Here is a 20,610-nt window from a genome sequence, read left to right as displayed (position 1 = left end):
ATGAGATCTTTTAAAAATTTTGACATAATACTCATTAGCTTTCCTTGATTCGTTACTTGCGTCTCTTCTCTCCTGAAAATATAATACAGTTATGGTAGATATATTTAAGCTATAAAGCATCTTGATCTATTGTATTCTTTTTAGTGGATTTGTAAAGATTACTTTCAATTATATCTACGTAGATTTGCGTCTTACTTTAGATAATATGTCTGAAAAATAACAAAAAGAGCCGGAGTTTTTTTTTTCAATTTTTTATTTTTGGGAAAGAGATTTGCAGAATTCTATTATTATTATTATTTTATTTTTATTTTTTTTTTTAGAAAAAACAACAACCAAATAGACTATATATAGCGCTTTGACTGTATCATCCTAAGTGTGCTCAACATCTTCCCTGAAGATACCACTGTTCAAATCTTCCATAATGAGTTGACCACAGTCATTAATGTCGTAGCATAGATCATCGTGATACTTGATAGTTGCAGGTTCGCATCCATAAGTTAGGGTCATTCGTAAATTCAATGTGCTCTTCCGTCGGAATTTCATACCCTATTGGAAGTTAAACAATTAGCTGTGGCTGCCGAAACATTGGAAAATTGACGTGACTTGATTAATCCAATGGATACGTTCATATCTTGGCTGAAAAAAAAAACATGTTGCGATGACATTTACTGCAAAAAGTCAGTTAAAACAAATTGAATAATTTTGATCAGGGTTGCGTCGTGAAGCATAATGTCATTAGGTTGTTCAAATTCCCAAAGAAAATGAGGGCAAGTTCGGCAATTCAACATCTTAGACCTGCTTTAATATGCTATATTCTGTTGGGAGGGGATATTGTTTCAATGACACCATATTCGCTTGATCCATACTTTGCTATCTTGTAAGGCGATTGTATCCTGATGATAAATGTACATTGTAAAAATTGATTATGGTTCTAACAGAGATCAATGTGGAAATATTTTCGCCAGTGATCTTGGGCCGCTTGGGTGGATGCAAGTATGAAGATGCATCGCGAAAGAGATAAGTATATTTCTTAGTTTTAATGGGAATTTTATGTTGCGTTCCGTGAGTTGACAGTATGGTTCTTTATCCTTTCCAAATCAGATTGATAAGTCCAACGAGACGGGCAGGTATAGTGCGGGGACAGCACTTGACATTTTGATATGCACAATGACCGCTCCTTCTAATAAGTAACATCCGTCTGTGTCTTTAGGTGGTAATAGCTTATTGTGGACACATGAGCTATGACGTCGTAAGCTAAATGGAGTTTTGAATTTATTTTTTTACATATGTGACACGCATGTTTCAGGCAGATACGTATCATGGTAGACATTGAGTGCCTGACATGGGAAACAAAAACTGTCGGGAGAGTCCACCCCTCCCCGTCTCACAATCTGGTGAAATCATACTTAGCACCAATAAAAAGTCATAATTGCAACTGCCAGATTTTTTACTTGGATTTTTAAGACATTTATGAATTTTATTTAGATGAAAGTATATCGGAATGGGGCAGGTAAACTAAAGTTATTTCAAACTGATATCTTTTTGTGGACATCTATCCCAATATGATTCAGCGTATTTAGCGCAGCCTAAACAATCCTATGTAGTTATAATCTTGCATGCCTCAGTAATGTGAGGGGTTAACTCATCACCTTTTTTGAACGGGTTCCGTCTAGTATTCTTCCTCATTTTAGACCAACACTCCTTAGTAGGGCCTAAAAAAAAAAGGAGGGAATTATGGTGGCATGAATAATGATTAATATCCTCGAGAGTTTATAGCATCCACAACAAAATGACTGTGATATATTTTGTAGTTATCCATAATAATGAAATATCCTTTCATATCATTTTTATCCATCACATCCATGATCAATTCCATAAACTTTTAGAACGTGATACGCAGTTGTACCTTTTTTTTTGGGGGGACTTGGGTTTTTGATCTGAAGTTACTGTTTTCCTTTTATTTGATTTATGCTCATTTGGATGGTATTTATTTTCAAGCTGTTCAACATCGCTTTTCTTCAATGGTTCATACCTTGGAAAAATGAATAATCCCTCTAGCAGTTATGCAACCAATGATACTAATTTTTATGTCTCTTTGATTATGCGTCTTAACCTTTGTTGGTTCACCAATTTTCGATCAAGCGCAACCTCTCATCATTTATGAATAAAAACCTGCTTCATTAACAAATACACAGATCTTCAAAAAATCGACGCGTACTGTTTTCCACTGAGTTACTATATGACATTGAAGATCTAAACTCCTTGGTGAATCTCTTTCTGCCATATATTTGCTTGCCTGTTTCAAACTTATAAAACATTTCTCCTGAATATGGGAAATAAAGGCTTGAAATAGCAGTCTTACCTACATCTGGAAAGGTTTTTTTTCTTGTATTGAATTTTACATTGCTCATTTCGAATGTAATTTTATACAATAGATCTTCCATTAACTGTGGTTCAGTTTGCTCATTATTCAAAGACTCAAACTGTATTAAATTATTCAATTTGCCGAGATCAACTTCAAAATCGTCCATTTCCATCTTGCTTTGTGCCTGGAGTAAAGACTCAGTCTCAGAATTGTACTTAATGTAATCCCTTTAGTTGTTGTTGTTTTTTAACACGTTCCAAACTCAATCAAAAATACTGTATACGATTTTTGCTACATTTAATTAATCTCCCATCCATGAAGACTCGTACTACAGTCCTTCAAGCGTAGTATCTTTTTCTCTTTACCCAATTACCTGGAGATACCCTTCTTGCTCATCTATTGCCTTATGTTTAATCCTCAAGCAGTCTATCACACTGGTATATAAATTGAATCAAATTATAATGTGAAAAACAAATTCTATGCTCCCATACTCTCAACTCTAGATAAAAAGAAATTTTACGCTCTTCGTGTAGTAGATTAGATATCTAGCTGACCAATTTCAAGCTCTGTCTGCTCAATCTGATTTCATACTGCTGTCTTCTTGTCATCCTACTCCTACTTGGTAGTAAATCTAAGGAATGTATCTTTCACCCCATATCACAATTGGAGCCGTCGGCATGCTTTTGAATATTCACCACCACTTGTACTTGCCTTTCTTAGTTGATGATCCAATATAGGTCCTTCTCAATCTGCTTCCATTGTGTAAGCCTCGTTATCTCTTCGATTGTCTCAATTTGGTTTACTCTCTGGCCCATCCTATGTACCATTCTACATAAATTGAATTATCATCCTTATGATGAATTCCCTCCTCCTTCTGCTGATCCTGGTTGCAAGCTGTTGAACTAGTTAAGCAAGTAATAGTGTGAGTTTCTCCGGTTACTCTAGTCTGGTTTCTTTTCTATTCTATTTCTTTTTCCTTATTATATTGTTTTGCTCTTTTTTTTTTTTTTCTCTTTTTTTCCCTCTTGTTCTTTAAAAAAGGGTTTTTTTTTTATTCTTATAACACTTTTATAACTAACTCGAGCAATATAACACATTTTGTTGTTACATGCTCACTACCAAAAAATTGTAAAAAAAAAAAAAAAAAAAAAAAAAAAAATTACACAGAACCAAAATAGAATTTAATCATATATGATATCTCATTTATGCAGCTAAAAAAGAAAAAAAAAAATTGTGAAAATAAACGCTGGAGGAACTTTTTCTTTTTGGAACTCCACTTAATCTTTTTTTTTTTTTTATTTTTTTTCTCTCTCTCTTTTTTTTTTTTTTTTTTTAATTCCAAATGAATGAAGTCATTCAAGCCATCTTTATACATGAAACACAAATTCGTAATTCTCCAAAACCGCACATAGTTTACAAAATAGAAGTTCATGCAGCAGTTCGTAACTGGGTTGTATGGAAACGGTATTCTGAGTTTTACAAATTAGATTCCCAACTTCACACCATGTTCCCTAAACAACCTCCACCGTACAAATTACCAGCTAAGCATTATTTCCCTTCCACGTTTACAAGCCCTGATAGAGTTGAGGAACGGCGAAGGGGACTTGAAGATTATTTAAGAGCCATTTTGAGCAATCGAGACGATCGTTGGCGTTTAACGAATGTCTGGAAAGAATTTTTAGCTATACCTTCAGGTAGAGCCTTAGACACAGCGTATTATACCTCTGAGAGTTGGTTAGATGATTATAATTCAATGCAAAACACAGCTCGTGAAATCCGTGCGCTCATCAACAAAAAGACGACCCACATGGCTCGTAATGAGATCTCTGCCTCACATAATTGTACAATGCAAGCCAAAAAATTATTAGTGACGCTTTCAAGTCGGCTTACTAACTTGGAAGGCGGGTTGGTAGGATTAGGCCATCATGGGTCAGCTAGTTTAGAAGGTGGTATGTCCGAGGGAGAGTTACGAAGAAGACAGGATATGTTGACTACATTAAAGGACGAACGAGATGCCTTGATGAAATTAGCAACGACCGGAAGGCAACCAGACCAAGATTTACTTTACAAACAAAAGCCAACAAGTAATAATAGTAATGCACAATCAACATCAAACGACTCAGATGGATTTCCATCTATACAACAACAAAAACAAGAATTATTAAAGAGGTCAAGCACAGGAAGAAGAGCATTTGGAACAGCAGCGCTTGAACGACAAAAGGCCCAGGAGACAGAGATGACACGAGGCTTAGATAATGACGGATTATTAACATATCAAAATCAAATCATGAGTGATCAGGATCAACAGATACAGCAATTTGGAGCTATTCTGGCTAGACAAAAGCAGCTGGGTATTGCTATAGGACATGAACTTGAAACTCAAAATCAAATATTGGATGAATTAGATAGTGATGTGGATAGAACTCAAACAAAACTCAAGTTTGCTAATAAAAAGCTTCAGAAAATTAAATAATAAAGTCATTATGTTGAATTATGGATACAATTTATTTATTTATATATAAATGGTTGAGACTATTTTGTAATTTAGTAAAATGTAAGGTACTTTTTACTTTGAGATGGAGGACACTATTCCTTTTTTTTTTTTTTTTTTTTTTTTTTTTTTTTTTAGATTCTATACTTGGCACTAAAAGAATTAAATGAGGAAAAAAAAAAAAGGTATGGTCATTTGTTAATCATGAGTCTGAGAAAATGGGAAAGGAAAGTGAATATGACTAGTGAAACAAGGAGAAAATGGATGATATATAAGATACAAGCATTAGACTAGTAGAATAATTCTGATACTTTACGTAATATATGTCTATAAGAATTACAATTGCTTATTTGAACTTCTTCTATGATTTAATTTAGCTAAACTTAAAATAGGCTTAACAGCGTTTAGAAGTTATTTCAGTTAGTTCAAAGTAAAAGAAGATGAGCTAATAATTATCTCTGTCAAAGTTTAAATTCTAGTGTAACAATAAAACTCTTTCATCCTTCACGGCAAATGAACAATTAAACTGGATAATTGACTATGAAGAATATGATATGGTTAAATCTATCAAGAGTCTTTTGAAAGCTCATTAATAACGACAAAGTGAGATACATCATTATAGTATAGACCTTCTTGCGAAAGTATAATTGTTATTCATTTGCTGTCTGTTTTAACCTGTATGGTTAACAACTATCCGTGATTGATTACATTAATAACTATTTATAAGCGTTGAAGACCATCTTGAATTTTTTGTTAGCAATCATCTTCTCCGACTTTATTCATATTAAGCGGTACTAAGATAATGTTGAAAGTAAGAGAAAAGTAGAGTAGATGTAGTAGAGATTAATAAGGGCGAGATTTATTGTATGAAAAAAAAATGTATATGTATATATAATTATATGATTGTGAAATATTCAAAAGCTCATTACAACTATTTGTGATAGTCTATAATATCATATGCATGTCTTTATTCACTTTCTACAATCAAAATTGTAAAGTCCTGTAATATTATATAACGTGATATCCTACTCTATCGCACATATTTGAGCCTTTATATTAACTTATTTGGAGCTTTACTAGTCTTAATTTTCGAGTATTTAATTGTTATCATTTTCATTACTCTAATTCACTCTGTTCTATAACTAATCATTATAACAAACTTCTACGCCTATAAATAAAATACTGTTTTAGTAATTACACATCAATAAAAAAAAACAAGTAGTGAGAAACAAGGCAAGCTATTCAGTAGGAGATATGAAGAGATTTCAAACTTTCAGGTATAATGATATGTGTATAATAATTTGAGATCCATTATATTGGTTCAACTTTTAAAAATAGAAGCAATCTTTAAAGTATATCAATTTCCTGCTTGTTTACGGTTGCAGAGCAATTTGAAATAAAGATATAATGGCAACTAAAGAAATTATGATAACTATTTTAAGACATGTATTAGGATAACTCTAGGAGACTACTATATTTATTTAATTTTACAGCAGTTATAGATAAAAGCAGTTTAATACAGTATCACTTACGGACTATTTTAGACTTTGAAATTCCTACAAGTTTAGAAAAAGAGAACGTACACATACATATATGCATATATACATATATATATACAAGCTAAAGTCATTTCATACAATAAATAATGATAAAGGAGAACTATATTAAAAGAAAAATAATTATACATATATATCAATAAATATAAAGGGGGAAAAAAGGGGGGAAATGTAGGGAAAAAAAAAAAAAAAAAAAAAGACAAAAATAGCGTAATTCATTTCCAAGGCATAGTTATCATCTCCCTATAATATAATAAATTATCGTCGTCGTTATAAATAAATTTATTTATTTATTTTCTTTTTTAATAAATAAAAATAAAAATAAAATAAGAAAAAAAAAAAAAAAATTTCGTTATATTTTACATTTATTTATAATACACGTTACTTAATAATATTTAATTACTTTTTTAATGGAAAAAACACAAACAACTACAAAACAGTCTTATAGTGCTTTGGGTTTTGAGTTAGGTATTTCTGAAGATCGCAATAAACGATGTCGTAGAACAATGGAAGATGCCCATACATTCGTATTTGATTACATGGGGGTTCCTCGCCAAGGCTTTTTTGCTATTTTTGACGGTCATGCTGGTAAAGCAACTGCTGAATGGTGCGGTGCTAACTTTGATAAAGTAATGAAACAAGCATGCATTGTAATGTTGATATTAATATATGTATATACATATTTTAAATATAGGTGCTTGCAAAAGTTATCGAATCAAGTTCAAAAGAAGAAACAGTGCCAGAAATTTTAAATAAAGCATTTTTAGCAGTTGATCATGAAGTCAATCAAAATGAAGGAAAGTTTTCTGGTTGTACTGCTATTGTTGCTTTTGTCAAAGTAGAAGGAAATAAGGTAATTTGATTACGTTATTGCCTATTTTATTATTTACACATGTTAATATTTCACATATTCTAGCGTATTTTATATACTGGTAATGTGGGAGATGCACGCGCTGTCTTAAGGTAAATAATTTTAGACGAAAACTCAATTCACACACACACACCTAACCTTACTATAGTCGCCAAAATAAAGCACTTCGACTTTCATACGATCATAAAGGGTCAGATCTGCAAGAAGCAAAACGTATTATGGACCTTGGAGGCTTTATGATGAATAACCGTGTTAATGGCGTGTTAGCTGTCACTCGATCATTAGGTGATAGTGTAATGAAAGAATTCGTTGTTGGTAATCCTTTTACAACTGAGACTGAACTTGGTCCAGACGATGACTTTTTAATTTTAGCTTGTGATGGGGTAAAACATAAATAATGATGAATTAGAATAGAATGACTTGTGATTAACCCATCCTATTGTATATATAGCTTTGGGATGTTTGTGAAGATCAAGATGCAGTTGACCTCATCAAAGATGTTCAAGATCCTCAAGTTGCTAGTAAAAAATTATTAGATCATGCACTTGCTAATTTTAGTACAGACAATCTAAGTATTATGGTTATTCGTCTCAAGTAAATTTATCTTTATTATTTTTTGCTCTTTTTTTGTTATCAATTGAATAATTCCTGTATATTAAACAGAAAAGGAACATTTCCCCCTCTCTCACTTACCCCCTCCCTCCTTTTTTTTTCTTTTTCTTTTTAATTGTAATATATTAAACTAATGAACTATGCTATACATCATGAAATTCACCTTCAATTATTCTTCGTTTTGTTTTTCTACTATCATTACTAAGAGGAATATGTAAATTATATCCTGAAGCTGTTATTAAATGAATATCTTTGATTTCCAAATTTTTTGCTTTATCCAACTCTGCAGTAGCAATTAATATGTTTCCTGGCGCATCATCTAATTCTAATTCAATATTCATCTTGCTTATTGACTTGTTCAGTGTATTTACAGTAGAATAGGATGAGCTACGAAGAGAAACGTCGGAAGATGTAAGCTGATCTAAATAGATGCCATGTTTTGCCAACTCAATTTGGCCTACATTAAACTGCACCCAATTATTAAAATAATGGATCACTTCTGATTCAAGTTGTGCTTGTTGATGTTGACCCAAAGTAATGCTATTGTTTAAATTTAAAAAGGAAGAAGGCTGAATCATTGTAGTAAACAAGTCAGTCCAGTTTTGTTGTTGTGGCAGTTGCTGCCTTATATGTCGGTTGAATCGCCAAAAACGAAATGCGGCATAGGCAGCAAGTCCTCCAACTCCTACAAGAAGAAAAGGCCCAAATACGAAAACTGTGACGAGTCCCAATCCACCTAGAGTGATAAGTCCTAGACGACGTTTTATGGGTAAAGTAGTTACCAAAACAAAGGGTAATTTCCAAAATGAAAATGAACGTGAGGGGTTCAATAACAGTGAAGTTGCTGGTTGTGTACATTTTAATCTTGAAAATAATAACAACCGATTTCGGTAATGATAATAACGACTGTTCGTGACATTGCGCGATTGAATTAATGACAATGGTTTAGTAACATTAACTAATTGCTTTGTTCTTGATAAACAGATTGTTGATGATTTTTGTAGTGAAACATTCTTGCATAATAATCTCCACATTGTTAACGTAAGATAAAAAAAAAAAGCAAAAAAAAAAAAAAAAAAAAAAAAAAAAAAAAAAAAAAAAAAAAAAAACAGAAAATTAGTCTGTTCGGGAAGAATTCTTCTATTGGAAACGCTTTTTTTTTTTTTTTTTTTTTTTTTTTTTTTTGATAGTTCGTCATTACTTCTTACTGCAAAATTTCTATTAAGAATTAATGTTTCAAACATAAAATACATATATAATATGTGATGTGTTCTATATACTTCTTATTTATATCTTGCCTTTAGGAGCAGAAAGAGCAATACTGTCGTTATCAATTTGTGAAGCAGAGTATCTCTTCTTTTATACTCTTTTGAGATAGTAATGCCCAAAAGCGATTTGTAATATCGACAATCATTAATTATGATTTGCAAGGGTCCTTTATAAACTGTATTAATTACGTAGCGAAGAAGTAGTTTAAAGGTACAATAACATGGAGTCTATCACTCTTAGCAACTACCTTTTATATGATATCAGGGGCTTTATTTTACATTGACTCTATTGACTTTTTCTATTCAATGGTTATTGCCTATTTGCAACACAACTTATATTCCCCAGTACCATTTTCTAAGGTTTGTAATAAACAGTGTTTTGTCATGTTTGGTTACTTTGTTATTGAATAGCCCGCAATGCATAAAATAAGATAGATCCTGCAAGTTTGTTACTCTGTTAGTATACTTACAGATACACTACTATTTAAATGACTCGCTTTCCTTTCTATTGATTGCCTGCCACTCACTAATGATATTTGTGAGTTTATACTTCTTCTAGTGTCAGAAGTGGAAGATTTTATGAACCTTTACAGAGCAGTAGTTGTCGACCTTAAAATACATTTTTATAAAATAACTAGATGTCGATATATTAAAGACATGATGTAGGTAAAATAGTCCTAATTTTAGACTTTCTAGCAAGTGTCGTATATGACTTATTTCTTCTACATCAGCTTAGCTTAGTCGTAGTATATTCTTTTTATTATTATTGTTATACTATCAAAACATTCAGTAAATACAATACGTAACTATTTACTCATATTTTGTTGTCTAATTCTATCCCATGTCGTTGCTGTTGTATTTGAAGGAACCTGATCGTTAGTTAACCATGTATCATTATCATTATTGTTATCATTCATAAACATATTATCATCATCATCAGTACTGCTCCACCAATCAGAAGGATCATTATTATTGTTAGCATCATTATCAAGTAATGTCTTTTGTTTATATTCCTGTTTTTCTTCAGGTGTCATAGGTCGAGGACGAGCAAAGATATCACTGGAAGAGTCTCTGACATAGCCATTCGCCTCCATTACTTCTTTTCTAAAAAAAAAAAAATGAGTGTAATTATATTGTAGGTGATATAAACGACTACCATTATAACTTACTGTATCTCCTTTACTAAATTAATAAGACGTGCTTGATCAGGTAGCTTTTCAATGGTTCGTTTACCAGCCATAATGCCCGACAGCATACCTAATTGTGATCCAAACAAGAAACCACCACTGACAAATGGTATCATCAAAAATACACTAATCCTTCTACGTCTACCGAATACCAAAGTACCTACTGTACCTAATAATCCACCCATAGTGGCTATTATTATACAACACATGATGTAAATATAACAATAACAATAATAATAATAATATTATGCATACTTCTAGTAAACACTTGGTTTCGGGCTTTATCAATAGCTTGGATTTCTTCGGGTCTTAAATGAGCATCATTTATTTTCTGTTTAATGTGATCGACAATCACGCTACTTTTGTCATTATTCATTTTTGAAAACGTTTGAAAAGAAAAAAAACAAAACAAAACAAAAAAAAAACTCTTGGGTATACATAGTATATTACATAATTTATTATGCCGGAGAAGGAAAAAAAAAATACATAAAAATTTTATTGAATGGTTGTTGATTGATTAAATAATTCGGTCAAGAAATCAGTTCCATTTGCCATTGTACCAATGGGTAATGTCGTGCCTATATTTTTTATATATAAAAACTAATTAAGATTCTTTTTTTTTAACCTTTTAAAAAATAAAAAAAAAAACGAAATATATAGATATTTATATTTACCTGCTCCTTTTGATTGTTGTCCCCATACAAAGGGCGCATCTTTATTCCAAGCAGTTGATTTATTACTTTCATATTTTTCAGGTCTAACCGAAGGATCTAAATTGGTATCATGATAAGCTGTCAATGCATCAGAAAATCCTATTATAAAATAGATATATATATATATATTAGCAGTTGCGTAAAATTACATACAATAATTAAGCTTACGCATGTTTAAAAATTCAATGATTTCTCCTCTATTAAAGCCATTAACACCAACTGAAGGAGGCTGTTGTTGAATTAAATTAGATGCTTGAGGTGAAGTAACAGCTGACAAAATAGCTGCTCCTGCTGCTTGTTGTGCTTTGGTATTATTTAAAAATGAAGATGACTTGTTTTCCTTTTTTGTTGATGTCGTTACATTATCTATGTAATAAGTAAGTACATAACATGTAGACATTATTATTATTATTATTATTTGCTTTACTAGATAAATTCTTTCTTTGTTGTTGCTTATAAGAATCTTTTCTTTCAACTGATTTCTTTGAATGATTACCTATTTAAATCTTTTTAGAATCATAAACTTGATATTTGCCTTAATTTATATTACCTGCCATAATTAAAAGAAACCAGTATAACTTTAATTAAAAAAAAAAAAAAAAAGGATTCTTAAATGAATAAGAAAAAAAAATGTGTCGGTAATATAGTATTCACATTTGAGACAATTTTTATTTTTTTTTATTTTTATTTTTTCCTAGACAGTTTGAGAATAATTTTAGGATAAAATTGCGAGTAAAATGTTTAGCAAAATACGAAATTTCAATTCATTAAAAAAGTCAATGTTTATGAGCAGAATAACTTTGACGTGTATAAGAAGTCAAGATTGATCAAAGAAATATGTTTATTATTAATATTATTATCAAAGCTACATTTATCATCAACATCATTCTTATTATTTTCTCAAGTTGATATTCTTACTAGTAAGAAACACAAGGTATATAAAAATAGATGAAGAGAATGCCCCCTTTTTTTTTCAACTTGTTGGAAGAAAGTCAACAAATAAAAAGACTTGAACTTGATTTTAAAGTGTATTAAAACGGATAAGGCAAGATTGACAGATAGTTTGCTTTATACCAATCAACTATCTTTTTGTAGATTTAAAAATATATGATTATTGATTACTAAATCCCTTGAACTTTCTGTACAATACATTGAGAAGCTTACGCTGAATAACTTTATCACAGGCTTGTCAAGTTAAACTTTAAGAGCCATCATACATGGAAGCTATGATAGGAAGGTATTCACAAATTATAAAAAATCAATCCATTTCTAGCAGCAAGACAGATACAATCGGAACAGTGCTTACTTTAGTTGATGATAGAACCAGTTGTATAAAATTATACTTGATTTGAATATGTAATAGAATGCTTAAGGTTATACTGGGAGATCTTGATGTTATAGAAAAGTATACAGCTTAATTAATAATTTTATCTTCATTTATCGCTACATAATAAGCCTTCCACTCTCAAATTCATGCTGCATTTTTCTTTAAAAATTAGTCTGATAAGCGCTCAATTTTTTTTTTTAAAAAAAATAAAATAAAACAATTGTGCCCTATTCTCAATACATGTTAGCTTTTTCCTAATCATTTTTAGATGTGAGAATTATGAAAGACGTTCTTATGTAATCATTATAGACATAAAATCATTAAATTTAATAATGCAATAATTAAACAATCCATGTAACCATGTGTGTGTACATGTATATATGAACTTACTGCCTCTTCCAATGTTCATTTAAAACCTAATCTTGTAAAAAAAAAAAAGCAAGCAAGCAAAGCCACTTTACCTATTAAGCGTCAGGTGTTCATTTATAAATTGACGTAAGGCTACATTGTACAACTATTCAAATATCTTTCTCCCTCTTTCCTCTCAATTTGTAATGACAAGAAAGGAATACAAGTTAAAAAGTCGTATGTTTGCTTGGTATCCAGGGCAAGTACCGATGATAGTGACAAGCACTTTGAACAATAATGTATCCGAGCTTGAATTATTTGAGTTGGATAAAGTTCATCAATTACAAAAAATCTCGCACCAAGTAAATGTGAAATCAAGGTTAATTCGAATTGTTTATTTTTTTATTTTATTTTTTTTTTCCTTTTTCAACATGCTCACACAGACAAACAAACTGAAAAACACACACACTTCTTCATATATATATATATATATATTATTGCAGGTTTTCTTGTTTAACTTGGGGTTCCGAGATAAGGTATCCTCTTGGAATTATTGCTGGTGGTTTAGAGACAGGAGAGTTAGAACTTTGGAACCCTTCTTGTATTATTTCAAAAAATAATCAAAAGTAAGTATTATTTTACAAAAAAAATAATATTTGATATATTATATGCATTAAAAAAAAATGTAGTTTGGAAAATGAATCATTGATTATGAGAAAGACGGCACATTCAGGAACAATAAAAGCATTGGATTTTAATAAAGTTCAAACTAGTCTATTGGCTTCTGTCGGCAATCACAGTGAGGTAATAGATAAAAAAAAAAATGCAATGAATATCATATAGTCTAATTATTTATCATAACCATGATTAGGTCTTTATTTGGGATTTAAATCATTCAAAACCTTATACACCCGGTGCTCGCTCTGACAAAATGAATGATATTAATAGTGTCGCATGGAATTCTCAAGTCCAGCATATCATTGCTACGTCTTCTACAAATGGATATACAGTTCTATGGGATCTTCGTAGTAAAAAACAAATTATGACTTTGACTTATAAACAAAATAGCCCTATCTCTTCTATTGCATGGCATCCTGATATTGTAAGTAAGAAAAAGAAAAAACTCCCCCCCTCCCTTCCCCCTCCTCAATATATATACATATAAAGCTCAGGAGGTTTATTGACTCATTTGCTTAAGGCTACTCAAATCGTAATGGCTCTTGATCATCAACCTCTTCTTATTTTATGGGATCTTCGACGACCTCACACACCTGAGAAAACTTTAGAAGGACATCATACAACAGGAATCTTAAATGTTTCTTGGTGTCAACAGGATTCAGATCTTTTGATTTCTACCGCAAAGGATGGTCACACATTGGGGTGGAATCCAAATACGGGCCACTTTTTAGGTGAACTTTATCATGATTGTAATAAGGCTACTTGGTGTCCTCAACAACCAGATCTTATAGCTACATGTTCCCTTGATGGTTTGGTAAAGTAAAAAAAAAAACATAATCTATGCGACCTATTTTATTTCCTCTAATACATATATTATATGGAATGTGCAAAAAATAGATGAATGTATTTTCAATTCATGAAACGAGTTTAGTATTTAAGCATCATCCTCCAAAATGGTTCCGTCGACCTATCGGTGCATCCTTTGGATTTGGTGGAAAAATAACGACATTTCATAAGAAGGGCACAGTCAAGATACAGACTATGACAACAGATCCTGAGGTTGTCAAGTGTGCTGAACAACTCGATTCGGTCACTAGTATAGAATCCATTGAGACGTTCATCAGAGACCGTCTTGAAACCAGTCTAGACGACGATAAAGAAGATTGGACGATGTTAAGAATGCTATTAACAGATCATCCTAGAGAGGAAATTTTAAGATATCTTGGGTTCGACAAAGAAAAAGTAAAAGAAAAAGTAATATCATTGATCAACAAGATAAATAATAACAAAGAAAAGAAAACAGAACCATGGCTCGTAGAGGAACAGTTAAGGAATAAACAAAGGATAAGCTTATTTTCACATTTTGAACAAGTATCACAACAACATCATTCTTTCAAAGAAAGTAATCATCATCATCTTCATCATCTCTCTAAAGAATTGAAAGTAGAGGAGCTGATTACGCAAACAATGATCCTTGGAGACTTTAGTTCTGCTGTCAATATTTGCTTTGCGACTGGAAGATACTCAGATGCTTTACTTTTAGCCATGTGTGGAGGTCAAGAGTTATTTAAACAAACTCAAGAAGCCTACTTTCAAAGGAAGCAACAGTATGATACACCCTCTTATATTCATCTCTTGAAACATCTTTTTTCATTAGACACAAACACATTAAATTTAATTGTACTTGAAGCTGATATTGACGATTGGCGTTCGGTACTTGCTCTTTTATGTACTTATGCGCCTGCTAAAGAATTCAACTCACTTTGTGACATTTTTGCTCATCGTTTAAAAAAGAATCAATCTCCCGGTAACTTATTCATTTATCTTTTAGCAAGTAATTTTGAACAAGTTACAAGAATCTGGTTGGATCGATTTAAATCAAGTACTGATAAAGAACTTCAAGCTTTGATTGAAAAGATTACAATATATCGAAAGTTGATTGATTTTGAAGATTATAATCTTACATCTAGTGCAAATGAGCCACCCATGATGATGATGGAAGACTTGTATCAAACCTATTTTAAATATTCTGAAATGATGGTTATGCAGGGAAAGTTTGATATTGCTTTAAAATATATTCAATTAATACCAACGCAGTTTAACACATTGCTCATAAATAAAGACTCTAATAAGATGGATCGTATTTACCGTGCTGCATTTTCATCTAAACAATTCATCGAACCCATCATTCTTCGTGATCCATATCTTATCCAGTCAACAAACCATCATACTAGCACTATTAACACTCCACTAGGAAATCTCTCTGACGATCATGATTATCAACAGCAACCACCTTCTTCAGCTGTCACAACAAGGACTGCTTATTACAGTGCACATTAGCAATGAATGTTTCAAAAAAAAAAAAAATATTTACTGATCGACATTTTAATTTTTGTTTGTATTCGTTCCTTGAAATTTGCTGCTGTTTAATTTTTTTTTTTTTTTTTATTTAAAAAAAAATAGAAAAAAAGAAAAAGCATGCAATTTTTACCTAATTTATTTTACTCCTATCAACTATAATTTTCCCTTCCTTTTTTTTTTTTTTCATAAAGATGCCTAGAGTTTGTAATGCAAATACACCAGAAGTGATTATTGACCAATTAAAAGTATTTGAATTGAATAATCGATATAAAAGACAAATACATTGTAGAAGACATACAATAGATGCATGGCATCACTGGGATCAACCATTAAGTCCTTGCCGTCGACTTTCCTCTGATGCTTCAATAAAGAAAAAAATAGTGCAACCACCGCATAAACGAATTTTGGTTACAGGTGGTGCAGGATATATTGGAAGTCATACATGTTTAGAATTACTGAATAATGGATATGATATTGTAGTTATGGATAATATGATTAATTCACATAAAGGTAATCAAGAAGTAATATAATGAGGAATTATCGTTGTTAATACTATTATCATTCTCTCTCTCTCTCTATTTTAGAGGCATTACATCGTGTAGAACAATTAGCGGGAAGACCTATTGTTTTCATTAATGGAGATGCTACAATAGAATCAGATTTAGAAGCTATTTTTCAAGAATATAAATTTTGGGCAGTCATTCATTTTGCTGCCATCAAGGTATTTTGACGAGTTTCAAAAAAAAAAAAAAAAAAAAAAAAAAAGGAAAGATGAGGAGATATCTAATATGTATATACATATATTATAGGCTGTGGGAGAATCAACAAGGATTCCGTTAGAGTACTACCACAACAATTTAACTGGAACGCTAAATTTACTAAGAGTAATGAAACGGCATGACATAAAAAATTTAGTATTCTCCTCAAGTGCTACAGTGTATGGTGAACCAGAGATGATGCCAGTCAATGAAACAGCTAAATTAGGACCAGTGACGAATCCATATGGAAGGACGAAATTGTTTGCAGAAGAGATTATGAGGGATTTATATACATCTGATCCTAAATGGAACATAATTCTCTTGAGGTGCTTTATAAAATAATAGAAAAAAGATAGAGTAGTGACTTATTTTTTTTTTTAGATATTTTAATCCTGTAGGAGCCCATTCATCTGGTATGATTGGAGAACATCCTCATGGTGTACCTAACAACTTATTACCCTATGTGATAAAGGTATTGCAAGGACATTTACCATTTGTTCATGTATTTGGAAATGATTATGATACAGTGGATGGTACAGGAGTAAGAGATTATATACATGTTTGCGATCTCGCTACAGGTCATGTAGCAGCCTTAAAGAAGCTTGAAGAAAAGCCTGGCTGTAAAGCATATAATCTAGGAACAGGTGTTGGATATTCTGTGTTAGAAATTATTCATAGTATGGAAAGAGCTACACATAAAAAAATCCCTTACAAGGTAATATAATATATATTAGGTGTTGTTGTAACCTAAATTTTTTTTTTGGTATGGGATTTAGATAGAAGAAAGAAGGCCTGGTGATGTCGCCATTTGTACAGCAGATGCTTCTTTAGCAAATAAAGAGTTAGGATGGCATCCAACGTATTCAATGGATGATATGTGTCGAGATATGTGGAAATGGACTCAAAGAAATCCAAACGGATATGATGGGGTGTTACTACAGTCGGAAGGAATAAAAAAATTTCGTCGCCTATAAAAAAAAAAAAAAAAATATTTATATTTATTTTCATATCCTAACGAATAAAGCATTCTCTATTTTTTTGTCTTTCTTAATAATTGAATTGATGGTGCAAAACGGAAGAAGCTTCGACTAGAAGGAAACGATACTGATGAGATGCAACATGGAAAAAAAAGTTTTTTTTTTTTTTTTTTTTTTGTATGTGTGTCTGTCCTTATCTTCTTCATGGACCAATTCAGACCTTATCGATCTTCGGAGTAAAAATCAAGACCGTTGGTTCAAAGAAATTAAAAAAAAAAAAGAAGAAACGATAAAAAAAAAACTATTTTCAGGCACTGGTAAAGATCAATGAAAAGGTAAGAAAAAAAAAAAAGAAAAAAAAAAAGAAAAAAAAAAGAAAAAAAAAAAGAAAAAAAAAAAGAAAAAAAAAAAGAAAAAAAAACATTTCAGTCTAAATTATATAAAAATTCAAGAATAATGATTTAATAAGAATAGGAGGCAATAGGCATAGAATCTGTGTAGCATGTAGCAAGTATTTAAAGTAGAGTTACTCTGAAGAAAATTATATAGGAAGTCCCATTTTTTTTTTAGAGTAAGTCTATTATTCGCCACGTGCGTACGAATAAATAAATAGAATTATAGTTTTACAATAAATATCATCATTATTTTAAATAAATTATTCAATATAGAATATATAAATTTTATTTTTATCTAAAGAAAAAGAGAAAAGGAAGTGCGATAAACTTCTTTAGTTGATTCAGGTACAATTTTTAAAAAGTATGGGTCATAATGATAATAGCATGTATTGTTGTACTACGTTGGTTTTTAAACTAGTTGCACTGATAATTCTACTGCTGTGAAACATTTTCCAAATCCCGCAACCTGGATCATCTAATGACAACAGTGCTGATTGGTAAAAAAAAAAAAACAAATGTCAATGCAATGCTAAAAGAGCTCCCAAAGATTTTTATGTTCTGAGTTTTAACCCGAATTATATTTAATTTCTTTTAAATGAATTAATGGACCACAGTGACACTACAGTATTTTCAGATGAAATGTAGACATCATTCTTCCTCCTTCCTCTTTGTGTATTTTGTTTTCTTCTTTGAAGGGTTATGTTTTTCCTTTTGTTTACTAAAAATATTTACCATTTCTTGCTTAGCACGCTGTATACCTTGATACTGTTATATAATCTTCAAGCAATTTTTTTTTTAATTCTTCATTAACTTATGGTTAGGGGCATAAAGTGGGGGGGACTTGGAGCTATTACGTCTATTCTCGTGACAGCTAGTGCAAACTTGTTCTTCAGCACTATGACTACTATTCTTTATTTTTTGTTTCTTTTCTTTTGCTGTTTCAGTATGCTTGTTCCTAATTCGCCCATTTTCGTTCTTTTAGAACCAACTAATTTAAAAGAAAAATAAAATAAAATAAAATAAAATAAAATAAAATAAAATAAAATGAATAAATGAGTAACATCATCATAAAAAAGGGGAGATGAAGAAGATTCAAACTTATTAATTACTTTTATGATATCCTATATCTTCTTTTTAAACATTGATATTCTATTGCTTACTGTCTTTTTTTTTTAAAAAAAAAAAAAAAGAAAAGCATCAATGCAACATTATTCTTAATATTTTAACGTGTGTCTGTGTTTTACAGATCAAGTCGTATTTTTACTTTCTACAAATAATATTACTTCACTTGCAATTATATAAATGCATTTTTGTATGTATCAAATTTTAGTGACACTTACTATAATGTAGTATCCCTACGAGTAACTACTAAAAAAAAAGGTCTATCAAGCATAAGAAGAAAGAAATAGTTATTCTGTATCAACACCTTTTTTTTTTAAATGCTCTATTTAGTGAATCATCCTTGAACTGAAACTCATATAATTTTATTTACATATAAATGACCTTATTACAATTTGTACTATCGGAGCGATTATTAACTAAATAAATAAAAACCCATCTGTCTCCATAAGTTTGTACTCTCTATGTTAATATACTTTACAAAAGCAGCTTATAACTCATATTATTATTCTTGTCTATTTATATAAGAAAGGGTATTCTCCAGTAAAGCTTTGTAGATACTGCTCTATCCATCTCACTTCAGTACTTGAAAAAAAAAGTGTAGTACTTGGTCGATATGGATGTTGTATAGGTTCAAATAGAAGAGACAAAGGTTATTCATAAAGACACAGATACAAGTTGAGAATTTTTTATTAGAGAAAAACAAAAATGACATACACATATACACACATATTTATATGTATATAGATATAAAAGACTATCTAGTTATTTATACTTTTGTTATGGCTATAGATTAATTTTATAGAGATTTTGTTTCCCTTGGTGTTGTTGTGTTAGATATTGACCTCTTCATGACATTATCGACAGTCATAATCTGATAGTTTTATATATTTGACAGATTGCTTATTCAATAAAGGTTTCATTTGGAGACAACTTTGACATTTAATAAGTATATAAGTCATACTTGACGTAATGATATTGTGTAATGAATCTTTTATGTTTTACTACATACAAAATATAACGATGGAAACGATTAAAAAGAGAAATATATATATATATAAACTATGGAAAGGCAGAGAATGACAAAGTGGAAGCTTTGCAAACGACTAGTAGTAAAGCAAACATAAAAGTCAATTTAAGAAGATAATATCGACCGTTTACGACAATACTAAGCCGAGTACAAAAAAAAAAAATACACAGATATAGGGAGAGAAACAATAGAGCCTAAGCACTTGAAAAGAAACTATGATACAATACAACAGAAATCAAGCAACACACCACCAGAAGTAACAGCCCCAAATAGAACTTCCTAAAGCTTTTTGAAACTAATGCTTGCTTCTTGTTTTACAAATTCCAAAAGGTCAAAACATGAGTGGCATTTGTCAATACTTGGAAGCAGAATAACAAGAATCGAATGAATTGGTCTGTGTGTTGGAGGGAAAGGAGCGATTGTTCACAGAATACTCGAACAGCCTTAATTTGAAGAATATATACTATAATTTTAAAATAAATTCTGGTTGCTTATTAGTACCGTTTATATATATATATATATATACATGTATACATATATAAATTAGGATCTCT

The 20,610-nt window shown here is 30.9% G+C and overlaps 8 protein-coding genes across 8 annotated transcripts; 4 read left to right on the top strand and 4 right to left on the bottom strand.

Annotated features, from left to right (window-relative positions):
* Positions 1-2,158: 2,158 nt before the first annotated feature.
* On the bottom strand, positions 2,159-2,332 carry BX663DRAFT_443905 (uncharacterized protein; the record flags this gene model as incomplete). The annotated part of the gene is made up of 1 exon (XM_051523593.1): positions 2,159-2,332. A coding segment is annotated over one exon (174 nt), but the record flags the coding sequence as incomplete, so codon positions are not given.
* Positions 2,333-3,707: 1,375 nt separating this feature from the next.
* BX663DRAFT_462607 (Phox homologous domain-containing protein) lies at positions 3,708-4,889 on the top strand (the record flags this gene model as incomplete). The annotated part of the gene is made up of 2 exons (XM_051523975.1): positions 3,708-4,449; positions 4,489-4,889. The coding sequence occupies 2 exons, from the start codon at positions 3,708-3,710 to the stop codon at positions 4,836-4,838; spliced, it is 1,092 nt and encodes a 363-aa protein (XP_051378022.1). The 3' UTR covers positions 4,839-4,889.
* A 1,933-nt stretch (positions 4,890-6,822) lies between these two features.
* On the top strand, positions 6,823-7,881 carry BX663DRAFT_556229 (phosphatase 2C-like domain-containing protein; the record flags this gene model as incomplete). The annotated part of the gene is made up of 5 exons (XM_051531700.1): positions 6,823-7,041; positions 7,107-7,265; positions 7,329-7,375; positions 7,432-7,666; positions 7,735-7,881. 5 exons carry the CDS (start codon positions 6,823-6,825, stop codon positions 7,879-7,881), a joined length of 807 nt encoding a protein of 268 aa, XP_051378021.1.
* Positions 7,882-8,038: 157 nt separating this feature from the next.
* Positions 8,039-8,929, bottom strand: BX663DRAFT_556228 (uncharacterized protein; the record flags this gene model as incomplete). Its single annotated transcript, XM_051531699.1, has 1 exon — positions 8,039-8,929. One exon carries the CDS (start codon positions 8,927-8,929, stop codon positions 8,039-8,041), a length of 891 nt encoding a protein of 296 aa, XP_051378020.1.
* Positions 8,930-9,801: 872 nt separating this feature from the next.
* Positions 9,802-10,773, bottom strand: BX663DRAFT_273945 (uncharacterized protein). Its single transcript, XM_051521962.1, has 3 exons — positions 10,606-10,773; positions 10,333-10,519; positions 9,802-10,267 (listed from the first exon to the last, which is right to left on the bottom strand). The coding sequence occupies exons 1-3, from the start codon at positions 10,724-10,726 to the stop codon at positions 9,970-9,972; spliced, it is 606 nt and encodes a 201-aa protein (XP_051378019.1). The 5' UTR covers positions 10,727-10,773; the 3' UTR covers positions 9,802-9,969.
* A 12-nt stretch (positions 10,774-10,785) lies between these two features.
* BX663DRAFT_526399 (uncharacterized protein) lies at positions 10,786-11,666 on the bottom strand. Its single transcript, XM_051529898.1, has 5 exons — positions 11,614-11,666; positions 11,491-11,559; positions 11,232-11,429; positions 11,025-11,162; positions 10,786-10,928 (listed from the first exon to the last, which is right to left on the bottom strand). Exons 1-5 carry the CDS (start codon positions 11,618-11,620, stop codon positions 10,846-10,848), a joined length of 495 nt encoding a protein of 164 aa, XP_051378018.1. The 5' UTR covers positions 11,621-11,666; the 3' UTR covers positions 10,786-10,845.
* Positions 11,667-12,653: 987 nt separating this feature from the next.
* BX663DRAFT_526398 (WD40-repeat-containing domain protein) lies at positions 12,654-15,867 on the top strand. The gene is made up of 6 exons (XM_051529897.1): positions 12,654-13,117; positions 13,242-13,364; positions 13,428-13,542; positions 13,610-13,840; positions 13,937-14,230; positions 14,314-15,867. Exons 1-6 carry the CDS (start codon positions 12,945-12,947, stop codon positions 15,754-15,756), a joined length of 2,379 nt encoding a protein of 792 aa, XP_051378017.1. The 5' UTR covers positions 12,654-12,944; the 3' UTR covers positions 15,757-15,867.
* Positions 15,868-15,943: 76 nt separating this feature from the next.
* BX663DRAFT_526395 (UDP-glucose 4-epimerase) lies at positions 15,944-17,660 on the top strand. The gene is made up of 5 exons (XM_051529896.1): positions 15,944-16,287; positions 16,362-16,498; positions 16,587-16,861; positions 16,917-17,250; positions 17,312-17,660. Exons 1-5 carry the CDS (start codon positions 15,969-15,971, stop codon positions 17,507-17,509), a joined length of 1,263 nt encoding a protein of 420 aa, XP_051378016.1. The 5' UTR covers positions 15,944-15,968; the 3' UTR covers positions 17,510-17,660.
* Positions 17,661-20,610: the final 2,950 nt, after the last annotated feature.

The sequence above is a fragment of the Cokeromyces recurvatus genome (assembly GCF_025118155.1).
Source record: "Cokeromyces recurvatus strain NRRL 2243 chromosome Unknown BX663scaffold_46, whole genome shotgun sequence".
In the NCBI taxonomy this organism is placed as follows: Eukaryota; Fungi; Mucoromycota; class Mucoromycetes; order Mucorales; family Mucoraceae; genus Cokeromyces; species Cokeromyces recurvatus.
This window is presented reverse-complemented; position numbering and strand designations above follow the sequence as displayed.